General features: G+C 43.4%; 1 protein-coding gene across 1 annotated transcript in view; it reads right to left on the bottom strand.

Annotated features, from left to right (window-relative positions):
* The window catches only part of trim71 (tripartite motif containing 71, E3 ubiquitin protein ligase), a 44,914-nt gene extending 34,559 nt beyond the window's left edge, over positions 1 to 10,355 (bottom strand). The window contains exon 1 of the mRNA XM_034095066.2: positions 8,511 to 10,355. Coding sequence (XP_033950957.1) covers positions 8,511 to 9,248 — 738 coding nt within the window. The 5' untranslated portion in view covers positions 9,249 to 10,355. The remainder of the gene's footprint in view (positions 1 to 8,510) is intronic.
* Between the last annotated feature and the right edge of the window lie 4,665 nt (positions 10,356 to 15,020).

Raw genomic sequence — 15,020 nt, 5'->3', positions numbered from 1 at the left:
ATTTAGATGATCCAGAAGAGGATTGGGAGAATGTCATATGGTCAGATGAAACCAAAATAGAACTTTTTGGTAAAAACTCAACTAGAGGTGTTTGGAGGAGAAAGAATGCTGAGTTGCATCCAAAGAACACCTACAGTGAAACATGGGGGTGGAAACATCCTGCTTTGGAGCTGTTTTTCTGCAAAGGGACCAGGACGACTGATCCGTGTAAAGGAAAGAATGAATGGGGCCATGTATCGTGAGATTTTGAGTGACAACCTCCTTCCATCAGCAAGGGCATTGAAGATGAAACGTGGCTGGGTCTTTCAGCATGACAATGATCCCAAACGCACCGCCCGGGCAACGAAGGAGTGGCTTCGTAAGAAGCATTTCAAGGTCCTGGAGTGGCCTAGCCAGTCTCCAGATCTCAACCCCATAGAAAATCTTTGGAGGGAGTTGAAAGTCTGTGTTGCCCAGCGACAGCCCCAAAACATCACTGCTCTAGAGGAGATCTGCATGGAGGAATGGGCCAAAATACCAGCAACAGTGTGTGAACACCTTGTGATGACTTACAGAAAACGTTTGAACTCTGTCATTGCCAACAAAGGGTATATAACAAAGTATTGAGATGAACTTTTGTTATTGACCAAATACTTATTTTCCACCATAATTTGCAAATAAATTCTTTAAAAATCAGACAATGTGATTTTCTGGATTTGTTTTCCTCATTCTGTCTCTCATAGTTGAGGTGTACCTAGGATGAAAATTACAGACCTCTCTCATCTTTTTAAGTGGGAGAACTTGCACAATTGGTGGCTGACTAAATACTTTTTTGCCCCACTGTATATATCTTTTATTTTGAGACGTTTATATTTGTTGTCTGTTTATTTCTTACATTTTCACATTGTGTGCTGTGCCTCTTTACATGCTGCTGTGACGCAAACAAATTCCCAAATTGGGATCAATAAAGAATATCTTATTTTATCTGTCTTTGATGAGACTGGCTCTGACTCTCCAGCTGTTATAGTCAGTGTTGTGAGGCTTGGGGAAAGAAGAAAGATTAGCAATGTTACTCCACTTATGAAGAGCCAAATAGACAGCAGCAGACCTAAGCCAGTCTGGTATGTCCAGGCGGGATTATCTGTGGACTACCCAATCCCGACATTCCCAGCAATCCCAGGAACACCATCTGCCAGACAAAGCTCCTTGTATGGCCCTCGCAGACACCTACTCTAATCTTTTCCTAACACAGTCCATATCTTGCTCACATATAGTTGTCCCTCTCTATTCCCTCCATCACTCTTCTTCTCTCGTTGCTGCGTCGCCCCGCCCCGCCCTCAAACCCTGTTGGCTCGTTGCCACGGACACAACACGCACACAGACATGCCTGCCGATGTTTTGAAACCCTGCCAGATACGACAGGGGAGGGGGGCGGTGGCCGTGAACCGGCGATCTGATTGGACGGCCCCAGAGCGATAACAAACCACAGTCAGCTGGCCTCTTTTGCCGGCGAGCATGTGACTGACTGTCATGTGATTATTACTACAGCAGTAAGAAGAAGAGAAAAAGGGGGAGGAAGTGAAAGGGTGGGAGACACGGGTGGAGATAGACATCTAGTGTGAGAGGAAAAGGAGTTATACAACGATAACAAAGTGAAGAAGGGAAACATGAGAGCGGGGTGAAATGGAGAAGCTGTGTGAATGAAATGTGGAGCAGCTGAGATGTAAACGTGCGCCTGTTTACAGTCACAACGCAGCCTATTCCTGGTCACAGTGACATAAGAGAGTATAATAAACAACCCATATGTTTAATGAACTTTAGTCCGTTACAACTCTGACCAAAACACAGGACATTCACACGCTCAACGCGCAAAACAGATAACAAACGTTCATTGTTTTGTCCAGCGCTCTGTCCCTTATATATTTTCACACACAAACAATTCCCAACCAGACAGTCGAGAGAGCATTACCTTAACAGGAAGTGGCCCTGTTACCCAAGTAAGCTCAAACGTCAACATGAGCAAATGCCTGTCACATGGAGCATTACACTTAACCTAAAGGAGTGACAACTGCCAAAAAAGCTATATCCTGAAGTAAAAACAATAAAGGAAAACATCCGTTATACCTTATTATTATTATTATTATTATGAGGTAATCCAGTGTTGATGTTTTGATTCATCTGCTGCAATCTAATGTAAGGATCCATGAGTCTGAAGGCTAATCAGTGTTTTCTAAAACTATGAGAAAGGAAGGTAACACTCGTTTTATAATCCATCAAGGGGATTGATGGATTATATCAATGCTGTAAATGGCAGGAACATGAAGTATTGGGGTTGCAAATGATATGCAAGGAGTATGCACTTGTAGATATATGACTGAATAGAGCACTTTGCCATGTTTCAGTGTTTTTTGGCAATGTTTTCCGATTGTTGTTTTTTTGGCTGAGGGCATTAGCATCTATTATGTGTTTTGATTCAAACAAATAAAGTTGGCTTTAATTGTTTCCCCCCTGGTGCTGTTGACTGTTCGAGCATTACTGAATGTCGAGTATTCCTTCAGCCTTGGACCAAAGGGAAAATGCATCTACTATTGTACAACGGAAAACCGGGAGTTAACATTTAGAGCAAAGAGGCTGGCTACCTTAAATTCAGCTTCTGTGCGAACTGTTAATCACATCTAATAATAATAATCATCTGCATGTGGTAGCAACAAGCACAACCTTGGCCTAATAAATAATGATAATAATAATGTGGCTGGAAGCTGTGCAATGTCCTCCAAATAGGGTCGAGAGTTTTAACGTCAAATGTGTTAACAGCGCAATCCCATTGAGTGAGGTCAAATAATGGCCAATTAAAACCCCATTTGTGCCCAACCACTGAGGAGGAAGTGGCAGGGTCCAGCTTCGTGAACTGGGTTTCAAACCCTGTTGTCAAAGAGAATGTGATAAATGCCTCCCTTTCTATCCATTAAATTTATATGGCCCCAAAGTCCTCAAATGGACATCAAAGCACGGACACACACACATGCACAATCCCCCTTAGTCTACATGAAACACATTCACAACACACAGGAAACAGGGAATGCTCTCTAATTACTGGGCACATGTTGAGCATTAGACCTCTGGAAGTACAACTTCATATACTCTGCTGGCTGTATGGAAACACACACACACACTAAAATCCTCTTCAGGGGATAACTACCTACAGATGGGAGATGCTCTCAGAGAGGAAAGCGCCGCAGCCCCACACTCACACGGATACTTCCAGGAGTGATGAAATGTAATCACTTGCCCCTCCACAGCAACAGCTGCTTAATCATGCCGAGGAGAATTTCTGCATTCATAATGTCCATTGTCTCTGACATAGAGCAGACAGAGAGCGCTGATGAGAAAGGCAGGAGTCGCCAGAGGAAATACCCCGGGTGTGTGAGCGAGAGAGAAGGGGAAAAGAGAACCCAGGAGGTATAAACTCAAGTTACAGGAATTCCTCTGGCCTTGTATCAGCGTCAGTGTTGGGTTAGGTTTCCTTACAAACATTCTCCGCTAGTGAGCTCCAGAGAGGGGGAGCAGAACTGGTGATCAGAGAGCCAGCCCAGCATATGTTTCAAGGGATTGTCTTCCCCATACAGAACTACATAGAAGGTAAACTTGTGTAATTGTGGACAATCGTGTGCAATAAACCTGCAGTGCGTAATATTAACGCTCGTTTGCAATGGTACCGTGGCATAGTCACTTTTATGTAAAAATCTGTTTATAAATGTTCCCAAACTTTTTTTAAGGTTGAAATTATTTATGTCACTTAGTTTGACATACTTTGCTGATACTCTGATTTGTCTTGATTTTATTTCTAATGGGTACTTTTCTTTAGTATTACTGTATGCCTTTATTTAGTTTATTACCTGCTCTGCCACTTTTGCTGCAACACTGTTCTAATTATGAAATAAAATGTCATTCCTAGAGCTCCCACTGCAACCAGGCATCCGAATGAGGACGAGAAATTAGAGCACTGTCGGACTGATTAGTTCAACTTCACCTCATCCTTATAAACACAATGTATTGTAGACGCTCATCGCCCAGCAACCACTCTGTATCTGCAACCCCCCCCCCATCTCCCACCCTACTTTATAAGGGTTGTGTGTGTGTGTGTCCGAGAAGCCACGCACGTGCACAGCAAACCATTTAATCTAGAGCACAGAGCGATGTTTTGTGGGATTATCATATCATTAGTCGTGCCTCTGATGGAGTTGTGTGTGTATTTGTGTGTTGGAGGGCTGACATCACAGCAAGCAGAGGGCACCCTTTTGATGTAATCCAATTTTCCATTTCCACTCCACACACACACACACACACACACACACACACAACGTGGCACCCCTTTCGGATGAGCAGGGCCTCTTTGGATGAGTAACAACTGACATTCGTGCTTTTAAGTAGGCCAACATATTCACTCATGTGTGCTAAACCTATATATTCTTATCAGTGCGTAGAGGACTGCCTTATCTTCCAACTGAAACCCCTTCATTCCACAGTCAATCCTTCTGTTTCCAGCATTCGGAAATCAATTAGGTTTTGCCATTTCTGCTACAAAATCATACTCCATCGAGGAGTGTGTACAATAACAACGGGTTAACTCGGTAAACTGGTGTGCAAATAATTGGGAGACAAACTGAAGCCAAAGCAAATACATGTGATATTCGCTCCGCGGCCTCCATAAGAGGAAAAACAAACATAACCTCTCCCTTGTCCAAATCTATGGCGTAAAGATGGAAAGCTTCATACGCTGCAGAGAGTCAAGCCCTTTGGCAAACATGACCAACAACTTGTTGATGGCACGAGACGGGACCTCCACAAAAACAGAGCTGTGAAACACCTCAGCCGATCAGTCTAAGCTAACGTTTGCTAAGACTATACACAACATAGCACTGTATCATTTTGCTTGACGTAGTAAGTCATTTAAAGTCTATTTCTTAGCAAATATTTAACCTCTCTCCAGGAAAGGTCAAATTAGGTGTCGGTTATGACATTAATTATTGTTCCATGATATATTGAGGGGCACTATTGATGTTATTAATTACACCGTTATTCTTGCTGCACCCTTTTACCCAACCCTGCGTCTTGTGGGCAACAAAATCTCCAGGAAAAGGGGAATGGGATTGGGATTTCTACTGACCCTTTCTGAAAGTAATTCTCCTTGTATTCCTCTTAGACCCGAGGGACTGGGCACTTCCACAAGAACTTCACTAACAAAATCTTCCTGAGCATTAACCATCATCTCCTGGGAGAGGCGCAATTCCTCGGCCGGCTCGCGTAACACTGGAAGCAGGGGCGGCGGGTACTGTAGGCTAGGCAAATATTTCTGTCACAGCATCCTGGTAAAATAAAAAAATATAATGTATAATGTTTGTGTCTTTGACATTAGCGCTGCTATGTGTACTGACAGCGCAGCGTCATTAATGAAAAGTAAACTAATATTAGACAAATATGAACTTTAAACATCCATGACATAAACATATAATCCAGGACACAAGCCACATAGTTGCACCTGCAAGGTAAATATAGAACAACTGGTTACAAATTAAATAAACTACTGAGTGTTTGAAAGCGTAACAGTTTTATGATATCATTCCCCCATCTAAGACACGAGTGGATCTGACTTTGATTACATTTGAGTTGAGTGTTTCGTCTACCCAATGTGTTGCTTAAAATAATACTGCTGCATACAGTAGGCTATGTGACACTGAGTGTTGCACGGCCAGATACGGCTCGAGAAGCTGACTCCGATAAGGACATATGATATATTATGATATTATATGATCGATGATCTGATTGATGATGTGATATGAATGATAAGTGCAACACTTCGGCGTCTTCTCTACGGCAGTTTAAACTGTATTTCCTTTATCCTGTAATATGACTTGATAGATTTAAACTCCGCACACTGAGCTCTGATTGGTCAGCAGGCGGTGCTTTCACTGAGTTGATCTCTTTTCTATAGACACCAGAGGCGGGCAGCGTCAGGTAAAAAAAGTTATTTAGCCTCATGCGCCGCCTATGACTGGAAGGGTCAGACACGGCTCCTGGTTGATACTCTGCTCCACACTACTCAGTCTTTATATTGGTATGAGGGCCCTGACATACCTCAAAGGAGCACCTAGACAAAAGCGTGCTTTGTAATGCCTTGTGTGTTATGTTAAGAGATGAACACACAGCAGAGGCTCCAGCTGACTGCCAGCTGACTGCAGATTGATTCTGGGCTTGCATGAGAGGACATAACTAGACAATAGACAACATGAAGTCCACTGTGTTTGTGTCACTGGAAATCTAGATTAATAGAATGACAGGATAGAAAGAATCCTGTCAGAAAACCAGTACTGCAGCTCTCTGTTGTCCTCACCAGTAACCAGCTCCCACTATACAAGAAAAACAGATGACTGAAATATCTGGTTGGAGCTTTGCTGGACAATATTCTGAGTAACAAGGTTTATTAGTCCTGCCTATACACCAGTTTGAGACAGTAGAAAAGAGACATAAATAGTTGGGAATAGAATGGAAAAAATGGGATGAAGAGACAAGTACGAACACTGGTTTCTTCCTCACCAATGCACTGCTAACGTAGGCATGGAGACAGATCAACGCTTTTGGAAAGTTAGAGAACTGCAAACCGGAGTATACTGGCTCCTTCACAAACTAATAAATGGCAACTTGTACGTTGATTAAATCAGAATGGAGAATACATAAAGAGGACTTTCCAAAAGCATAATGATTACGGAGCATACCAACCGAATGACTGGGTATATATATGAGGAAGCTTTTTAATATGTGATGGATGTGGAGCTAGCTGACGGACAATGACAGCCTGCTCGGTGCTCAAAGGTAAAGACAGAGCAGCCTTCTCCTGTGTCCCTCCCTCCCCCATAGGGCTGAAGCACAGTGAGTGAGTGAGGCATTACTGGGAAATGAAGCCCTTACTGGAAAACTGCGCTCACCTATTTACTGGCAAAGGATGGGGAGTGGGGGGGAAGGACAGGAAGTTAATTGAAAATGTGACCTGGGGTTTTGTGACTGGGCACTTTATGTTTGGAAATGTCAGACAGATTTAGTTTTTCTTTACATCTCTGCATTTTGAGAACTTTTTAATGGACTCTTTTACAACTCTGGACATGGCTGCATTGCTTTTCTTAAACAAGTCCTAGCAACTGTATCATAAAGAATTAGGAAGCCATTTACTTTTCTCACAGTTGAGCGGAGTAGAACAAATATATATATATTTGCAGGGAGTCAAAACGTGTATAACAGGTTGTTTGCAGTGCAACAAAGGACTTTATTACTAGTCCAACCTCTCTCAATTTTCCCATTGTTGTACCACTGGAAGAATTATGAGGCTTTAATCGCAGTAGCCAGCATTATTTTCAAGGTTCAGTTAACAATGAAGGGGATCCTGCTGCGTCCTCGGGGGAGTTTGTGTGTGACATGCTACTGTAATCTGAAAGATACATGTGTAGTCTGATGATTGGTTATGTGGGAAAGTTAGCAGTGCTTTAACTCTTGCAAAAGTGCTACAAAATGTAATGCGCCATCTAATCATTTAGGTGCAAATATACCGAGTGATTACATTTGCTGACTTACCTGACTGAGGATAATAGACATTTTTGCTAATTTTAGATACAATTATTTATTGTCCCTGCGCTTGTTGGAAGGAGAAACTCCTTGAGCTGCTCAACAGTAAACAGAAGTGGATCAAAAATGAAATTCCAAGACCCCCTACCAATGCTATTTGTTATTCTTCCTGACCATATGACTAAACCAAGAAAAAGCTGGTTTCCTGTTTTACAGGCCTTTGTAGTTACTTTACCAAGATCACACAGTAAAAAAAAAGAAAGCCCTTTGGGCCCCGAGTTGCAACTTGTCTTTCCCATTATCAGAGAAAACCTAGATCTCCATAATGTGTCCATGGATAGGACTTCTAACAGTCATAGAAACATGTGTGCCGTTACTACAAGGGCCTCTCTCCGCCCTGAATGGATGGTGTGGTACAGATTAACCAGACTCTGCATGTGTCTATGCTTATAGTGTGTGTGTGTGTGTGTGTGTGTGTGTGTGTGTGTGTGTGTGTGTGTGTGTGTGTGTGTGTGTGTGTGTGTGTGTGTGTGTGTGTGTGTGTGTGTGTGTGTGTGTGTGCAGGGTCAGTGTGTGTTTGTGTGTGTGTATGCAGGGTCAGTGTGTGTTTGTGTGTGTGTAAATCCAGCTCAGCACACGTGCCTGTTCGTCTCTAGGGAACTAGGTGAAGAGCCACTCAGCTCCCTTTGAACCCAAGGCCATATGGCCCCCAGTATGGTTCTATAATACACATATAAAGCTATTACACGATAGGAGCATATGTTGAAAGAATATGTAATTACACATTCAACAAGGACAATGCAAAATGTGTCAAAAATAGATCAGAAAAGATGAGTATTTCTGAGCAAATATTTCTCATTGGTTTGTCAGGAGTGTTTTGCACATGAATGGACATCCAGAGTTGTATCCCCACTCACCTCATTGTCGTGGTGCTGGCAGAAGCTCATGTGGTCCTGGAAGAGGGACAGCAGGGCAAAGTTGTTCTGCAGGGACTGGGCGAGGGACTGCTGCCCCGAGTTGCTGTTGACGTTGAGGCAGCTCAGGTGGAGGTTCTCCCCCAGGCGCTCGATGAAGTGGTCCTTGGTCAGCCTCACCCTCTGGTGCGCCCGCACACAGTTGTCACACAGGTACTCCTGGCAGTCCAGGCAGTGGGAGGTGGCCGGGTTCTCCTCGTCACAGGAGCTGCACCCAGGCTCTCCCAGGTGGTTGGGGTGCAGCAGGCCTCCATGGGGGTGATGGAAACCCGAGGAGCCTCCACCCAAGCCTCCTCTGAGGTGGTTGTGGTGGCCGTTCTTGTTCTGGATCTGCTCCTCGGAGCTCACCACCACGTCCAGCAGGTTGCTGAACAGGAAGTTTGAGGAAGGCAGGGAGTCCACCCCAGCCTCTGAGATGCACACCTTCTGGTCGCAGGTGGGGCACCGCAGCTTCAGAGGCTCCCCGGGACTCCGCTGGCCCTCTAGACACTGCCTGCAGAAGGCATGGAGGCAGGGCAGGACGTGGAGCCTCCTGGTGGTCTGGCAGGAAGATGAGGAGGTATGGGAGGAAGATGAAGAGGTAGAAGAGCTGGAGGAAATGGGAGCAGAGGACCCGCACAGCTCCTTGCAGAGCGGGCAGGTCTGCAGGTCCGAGTCTGGAAACGAAGCCATCTGCAGCATTTACCCAAACCCAGGTTTACAACATGCGCAATCTGAGGTATTTATCTGGAGTCACATCGGCCAGTTATGAGGTGTAGCGAAAAAACGTGTATTTGAGGTAGATTCATGAGGTATCAAAGTCAGTTCAACAGTGGAAACGGTGCTCATGGACTTACAGATTTGTCTCTGTATTATAACTCTGACCTGATGCGGAACAAGGAGGTAGGCAGTTCTCCGAAGATGAGGCAACAAAAACAAAACACTTTTTTAGGCGTTTATGATCATTCACTTGTGTAAGGCGAGGGTGAAGCATCCGCGTCGCTCTTTTCAAATAATCTTACAATGGTCGAGAAAAAGTGTTTCGGCTCATAAAATAAACCCGAAACTGGAGTGACACTGGATTGGCGTCGAAAAACCGGAGGCTCCGTCTCTCCTGTCCATGACTGCGGGGCTCCAACAGCATCAAGGCGAGCGTAAAAAGGATTTAAATGGGTCTTTCCTCTTCTCCAATTAAGGCCCGTGTTGTGGTTGTGTTTTCCTCCTCTCTAGTCCACCATCGGGGCCCTGGAAGGCGGCGTCGGGCGCAGCCACCGGTCAGTCTACTCGGAACGCAAGACCGTACTCGTATTCATCAGAGCAACCATCCCATGGTGCACCTTGGGTCTCCAAAACAACAAACGCATGGAGTCTCCAGTAAAGCCCAAACATCAGAGGTGTGTTTCACCAGCCTCCGGGGGTGAATGCACCGGTCCGGGGTTGTGAAGAGGAACGCTAGCAGCTCTCCGTTGGCTGGGCTGGATCTCTGGCTCTCTGCGTGCAGGAATGCGCACTGGCAGCGTGGAAAACGGTGCCGAAAGATTCGGTCCCGACGGCCGTACGGAGAGGATTCACGTCCCGTACTGCGTTGTTGTTGCCGTTGTTTACTCCCGGTTGGTTAAGGATTGACATAAACATAAGGTGTGTGTGCTCTCGTGGCTGCCGTGGTGCTCGAGCTGCAACTCCTGGAACCACTCTTATCCGATTGAGAAAAAATGGACCCACTTCCGCCCAAGGGAGGAGAGAGGGGGTGCGTCAAATGCGCGTTCCCGAGTTTGAGCGCGTCCGTGCGTGCGAGCAATGCTCACTGGCGTCAGTAGTGGCAGGTAATGTAGTACATTTACTTAGGTACAATGTTGAAGTACTTTCACTTTAACAGAGTGTTTTCATTTTATGCTACTTTATTACTTTTACTCCAATACATTTATTTTACAGATTTATTTACTAGTTACTTTATACATTTTGATTTTAGGAAAGACTTTTAAAATATGATTAATTGGTATGGATTAAACCATCCAACATTGTTTAAGTACTAAAACCCAGTGGTATAAAGTAAATAGTTAGATTTACTCCAATGAGAACAAAGTACAATTTTGAGGTATCCTACTTGTATACTTTGTACTTTTACTCCACTACATGTATTTAACACCTTTAGTTACTTTACAGATTTGGATTAATGATGTGAAATATAATCAACCTTTAAATCAGACTTTAGTTCCACCTGGAGTAAATTCACAATCTACCCTGCAGTATACAAAGTCATTCAAACTAGCTGCACCTTTACCAGCTTTGAGAACACTTTCATGATCAATAATTATAAAACATATCATATATATTATTCTGAAATGGACCAATCTGCAGAATGAGTACTTTTACTTTTGGTACTTTAAGTATATTTTGATACATATACGTCTGTACTTTTACTTGAGTAACATTTTGATTGCAGGACTTGTACTTGTAACAGAGTATTCCTCCACTCTGGTACTTTACTTTTACCCAAGTACAAGATCAGAGTACTTCTACCACCTCTAGCTACCATAAACTCGACTACATGTATCCATCTTTAGTTTCAAGTTACTTCACAGATTCAGATTATCAGCTAATACAACATATAATTCAAATAATAAGCGGGAGTTTTAATTGTAGTATTTTTCCATTTCATTATTGCTTCATTTATTCTAGTATAAATCTGAGTATTCTTACAACACTGGTTGTAGTCTGTCCTTATGAATGACAGGATGTGCACACCTGAAGGAAAAAATAACTGTTACAATATAATTCAATATTGCTACTTTTACTTAAAACTTAGGAGTACTTCTTCCACCACTGAGCAAAATGTCCTGCATCTTTAGATGTATCATCCAGCCATCTCTCATCTTGCTGCGTTGCATTTGATTTGGCAACAAGTCAATATGAAAATGTTGAGAAACGCGATGCAGAAAGTCAAAGGCAGAGAGGGGTTAGGTTATATAACAGAGATCATATGAGGCACTTAAAAAACCTAATTTGACATGGGTCACAAATGTTACTCAATTTTTTTTTCTGGGGTTAAAGGTGTGACTCAAACAAAAAAAGGCTGAGATGGTGAGTTGATTTACAGCAAACTCCAAGTAGGTTAAAGGATGAACCTTTTGGTAACATGCCAGAGGTTATGTTAACACTTCAAAGAGGGAATAACACAGAGCTGTGTGTGTCTGCAGAGGCACATGACGCTGGCTGCAGAATCCAGTGTTACTATTCTCCATGTGAAGAAGAAGTGGCTGTTCTTTCATATTTTCATGAAGATCAGACGTGGTTACCGGGACTTGAGGCGGGGGGGAACAAGATTCATAAATCACTGCTCCGAGCAACAACAACAAATCACACAAACAGTGCTGTGTTGAGACTAACTATCGCTGGATGACTCCCAAATGTGTATTGCCTACAGCATGCCATGACCGAAAGAACGAGATTGCGGATACAAGCGGCCGAGATGGGTTTTCTCCGCAGGGTGGCTGGTGTCTCCCTTAGCAAAGAAATACTTCTTCTTGTGTGTATGCCATTGAGGATATGACTGCAGATATCTCAGACAGGAACTCATTATTTGCCAAGCATATGGCTCAGTTCTGTCACGATAACAATGTTATTGTCAAGCAAGGTGCTTTTTCCTGCAAATAGTTATAAAAGCGAGGCCTGGCATACGTCATGGCTTGATCATTGTATTAGTACAGCTGATGTGCATGCTTCACTTGAGTGTATGAGCATTCTGTATGGGACAGCAACGACTGATCATATACCTGTTGCCATGTCAATAAATGTCGAACATCTACCTGGGCTAACCAGAAATGTAAATAGTGCTCAAACAGAAAAACTAGACTGGTCAACCCTCACAAAGGAAGACATTACATCCTATTATGCTCAGAGGGATACATCCTTAACTAATATTCATCTACCTAGAGATGCAATTATGTGTAGTGATGCTAATTGTAAGGATGCAAAGCATAGGGGTGATATCTGCTCCATGAACAGTGATATGGTAAGTGCTCTGTATGAAGGCAGTAAGCCTTACTACAAAAGTAACAATAAGACACATAACATCAGGCCTGGCTGGAATAGGTGTAGGTGAGTATCATGCTGAAGCCTGTGAAGCCACCAAATCTTGGGCTATGGCAGGCAGACCCAGACAAGGGTCTGTATTTGAGTACAAGAAGCTTACTAATGCAAGATACAAGTATGCTATTCGCTTCATCTGTAAAAATGAGCAAGCCCTGAGGGCCGATTCCATGGCTAAGAAGCTGCTAAGTAACAATGTTATGGATTTTTGGAAAGAAGTGAGGGCTATTAATAAATGCAAAATATCTCTACCATGCACTGTTGACGGAACATCCGGAACACACAACATTGTGGAGTTATGGCGACAGCATTATAGTACCTTATTCAACTGTGTCCAAAGTGAACTGTATAGGTGATATTGATAACAATGAGTCAATGGTGATAATGCCACATGAGGTGTGCCAAGCTATAAACAAGCTGTCGGACAACAAAGCCAGTGGTGTAGATCATATTTCTGCTGAACATCTTAAATATGCCAGTGTGAAGATAGCTCCTCTTCTTTCTCTCTGCTTTACTGCCTTTATGAGTCATGGCTTGTTACCAGACTCAATGTTGTCTGTTCTGTTGGTGACAGTTATTAAGGACAAAGCCGGTATAGTGGGAAGCCTAGACAACTATAGGCCCATGGCATTAGCCAGCATACTGTCAAAAGTGCTAGAAAGAATTCTGCTGGACAGATTAGTTGACTTTATTAACTCAACAGATAACCAGTTTGGCTTTAAGGCTAAACATGGCACTGACTTGTGTATATACGCCTTAAAGGACAAATACAACAAATACAGTTCTTATGTGTTTCATTGATGCTTCTAAAGCCTTTGATCGTGTTAATCATAGGAAGTTATTTGTTAAACTGAGTCAAAGGTGCCCAAATACATTGTGATAATTCTGGTCTACTGGTATGGCCACCAGACTATGCAAGTCAAATGGGGCAATAGGGTCTCAGCCCCATTTGGGGTTAGCAATGGTGTCAGACAAGGTGGAACGATGTCCCCAGTTCTTTGTAACCTCTATATTGATGATCTGTCCGAGCGACTGAGAGCCTGTAATACTGGATGCATGATTGGTAGTCCTCTAGTGAACATATTATGTATGCAGATGATCTTGTTGTGCCGAGCCCATCTAGCGCTGGTCTTCAGCAGCTTCTTGCTGTGTGCTCTGTGTGTGGTGTGGAGCATGACATCAAATACAACGCCAGTAAGAGTGCCGTCATGATCTTTAGAACCCAAGAAGATAAATGTCTAAAATGTCCTGATTTTAAATTGTCTGATATTAATCTTAGTGTCTGTAATAAGTTAAAATATCTTGGACACTTTATTACAGAACAAATGACAGATGAAGATATGTATAGGCAATGCCGCATGATGTATGCACAAGCAAACATTCTCCTACGTAAGTTTGGTGCGTACAGATGGAGTGAAGATGTCTCTGTTCAGAGCATGTTGCACACCGCTCTAAACGGCACGTCTGTGGTCAAACTACAGAAAAGCAAGTTTACGGAAACTTCAAGTAGCTTATAAAGATGCCATGAGAATATTGCTGAAGAGACCTCGATGGTCGAGTGCAAGTGAAATGTTTGTGGCTGCAGGAGTCAATACTCTACAAGCTGTTTTAAGAAATCTTATGTATATGTATTTGCCGACTTAATGACTCTGATAATGAAATCCTCTTGGCCTTATCGAACATAAGGTTTAGTACTACACGCTACCAATCGCAGCTGTGGAGACATATAGTTGTCTCTTTGTAGGACACTGATTTAAATTATTCTTAAACTATAAATTCTTTTTATGCTGTGTATGTAATTTATTATATGTAATGTCTTGTCTTTTATCTGGACCCTGAGTTTGTAATAAAGTTTTTCATTCATTCATTCCCTTAGGGATAAGGTGAGAAGTTCAGTCATCCGGGAGGGACTCGGAGTTGCCTTCGCGTCGAAAGAAGCCAGTTGAGGTGGTTCGGGCACCTAGTTAGGATGCCACCTGGGCGCCTCCCTAGGGAGGTGTTCCAGGCACGTCCAGCTGGGAAGAGACCAAGGGGTAGACCTAGGACCAGGTGGAGGGATTATATCTCTTCGCTGGCCTGGGAGCGCCTTGGGATCCCCCCGTCAGAGCTGGTTGATGTCGCCAGGGAAAGGAAAGTTTGGGGCTCTCTGCTGGAACTGCTACCCCCGCGACCCGACCACGGATAAGCGGGAGAAGATGGATGGATGGATGGGCAGTATGTCATATGACTGAATGGTGTGGGGTGAGCCTTTGCTTTAAGTAACGCTATTCAGCTTTTGAAGTCTCGATATGAACATTTCACAACTGGTTTCTGACAAATGATACATGTTGCAAACAAGTTGAAGAAATACAGTTTGTGTTTCTTGTGTCATCTTCACCTCTCTGA

The sequence above is a fragment of the Pseudochaenichthys georgianus genome, chromosome 11 (assembly GCF_902827115.2).
Source record: "Pseudochaenichthys georgianus chromosome 11, fPseGeo1.2, whole genome shotgun sequence".
Taxonomy (NCBI): Eukaryota; Metazoa; Chordata; class Actinopteri; order Perciformes; family Channichthyidae; genus Pseudochaenichthys; species Pseudochaenichthys georgianus.
This window is presented reverse-complemented; position numbering and strand designations above follow the sequence as displayed.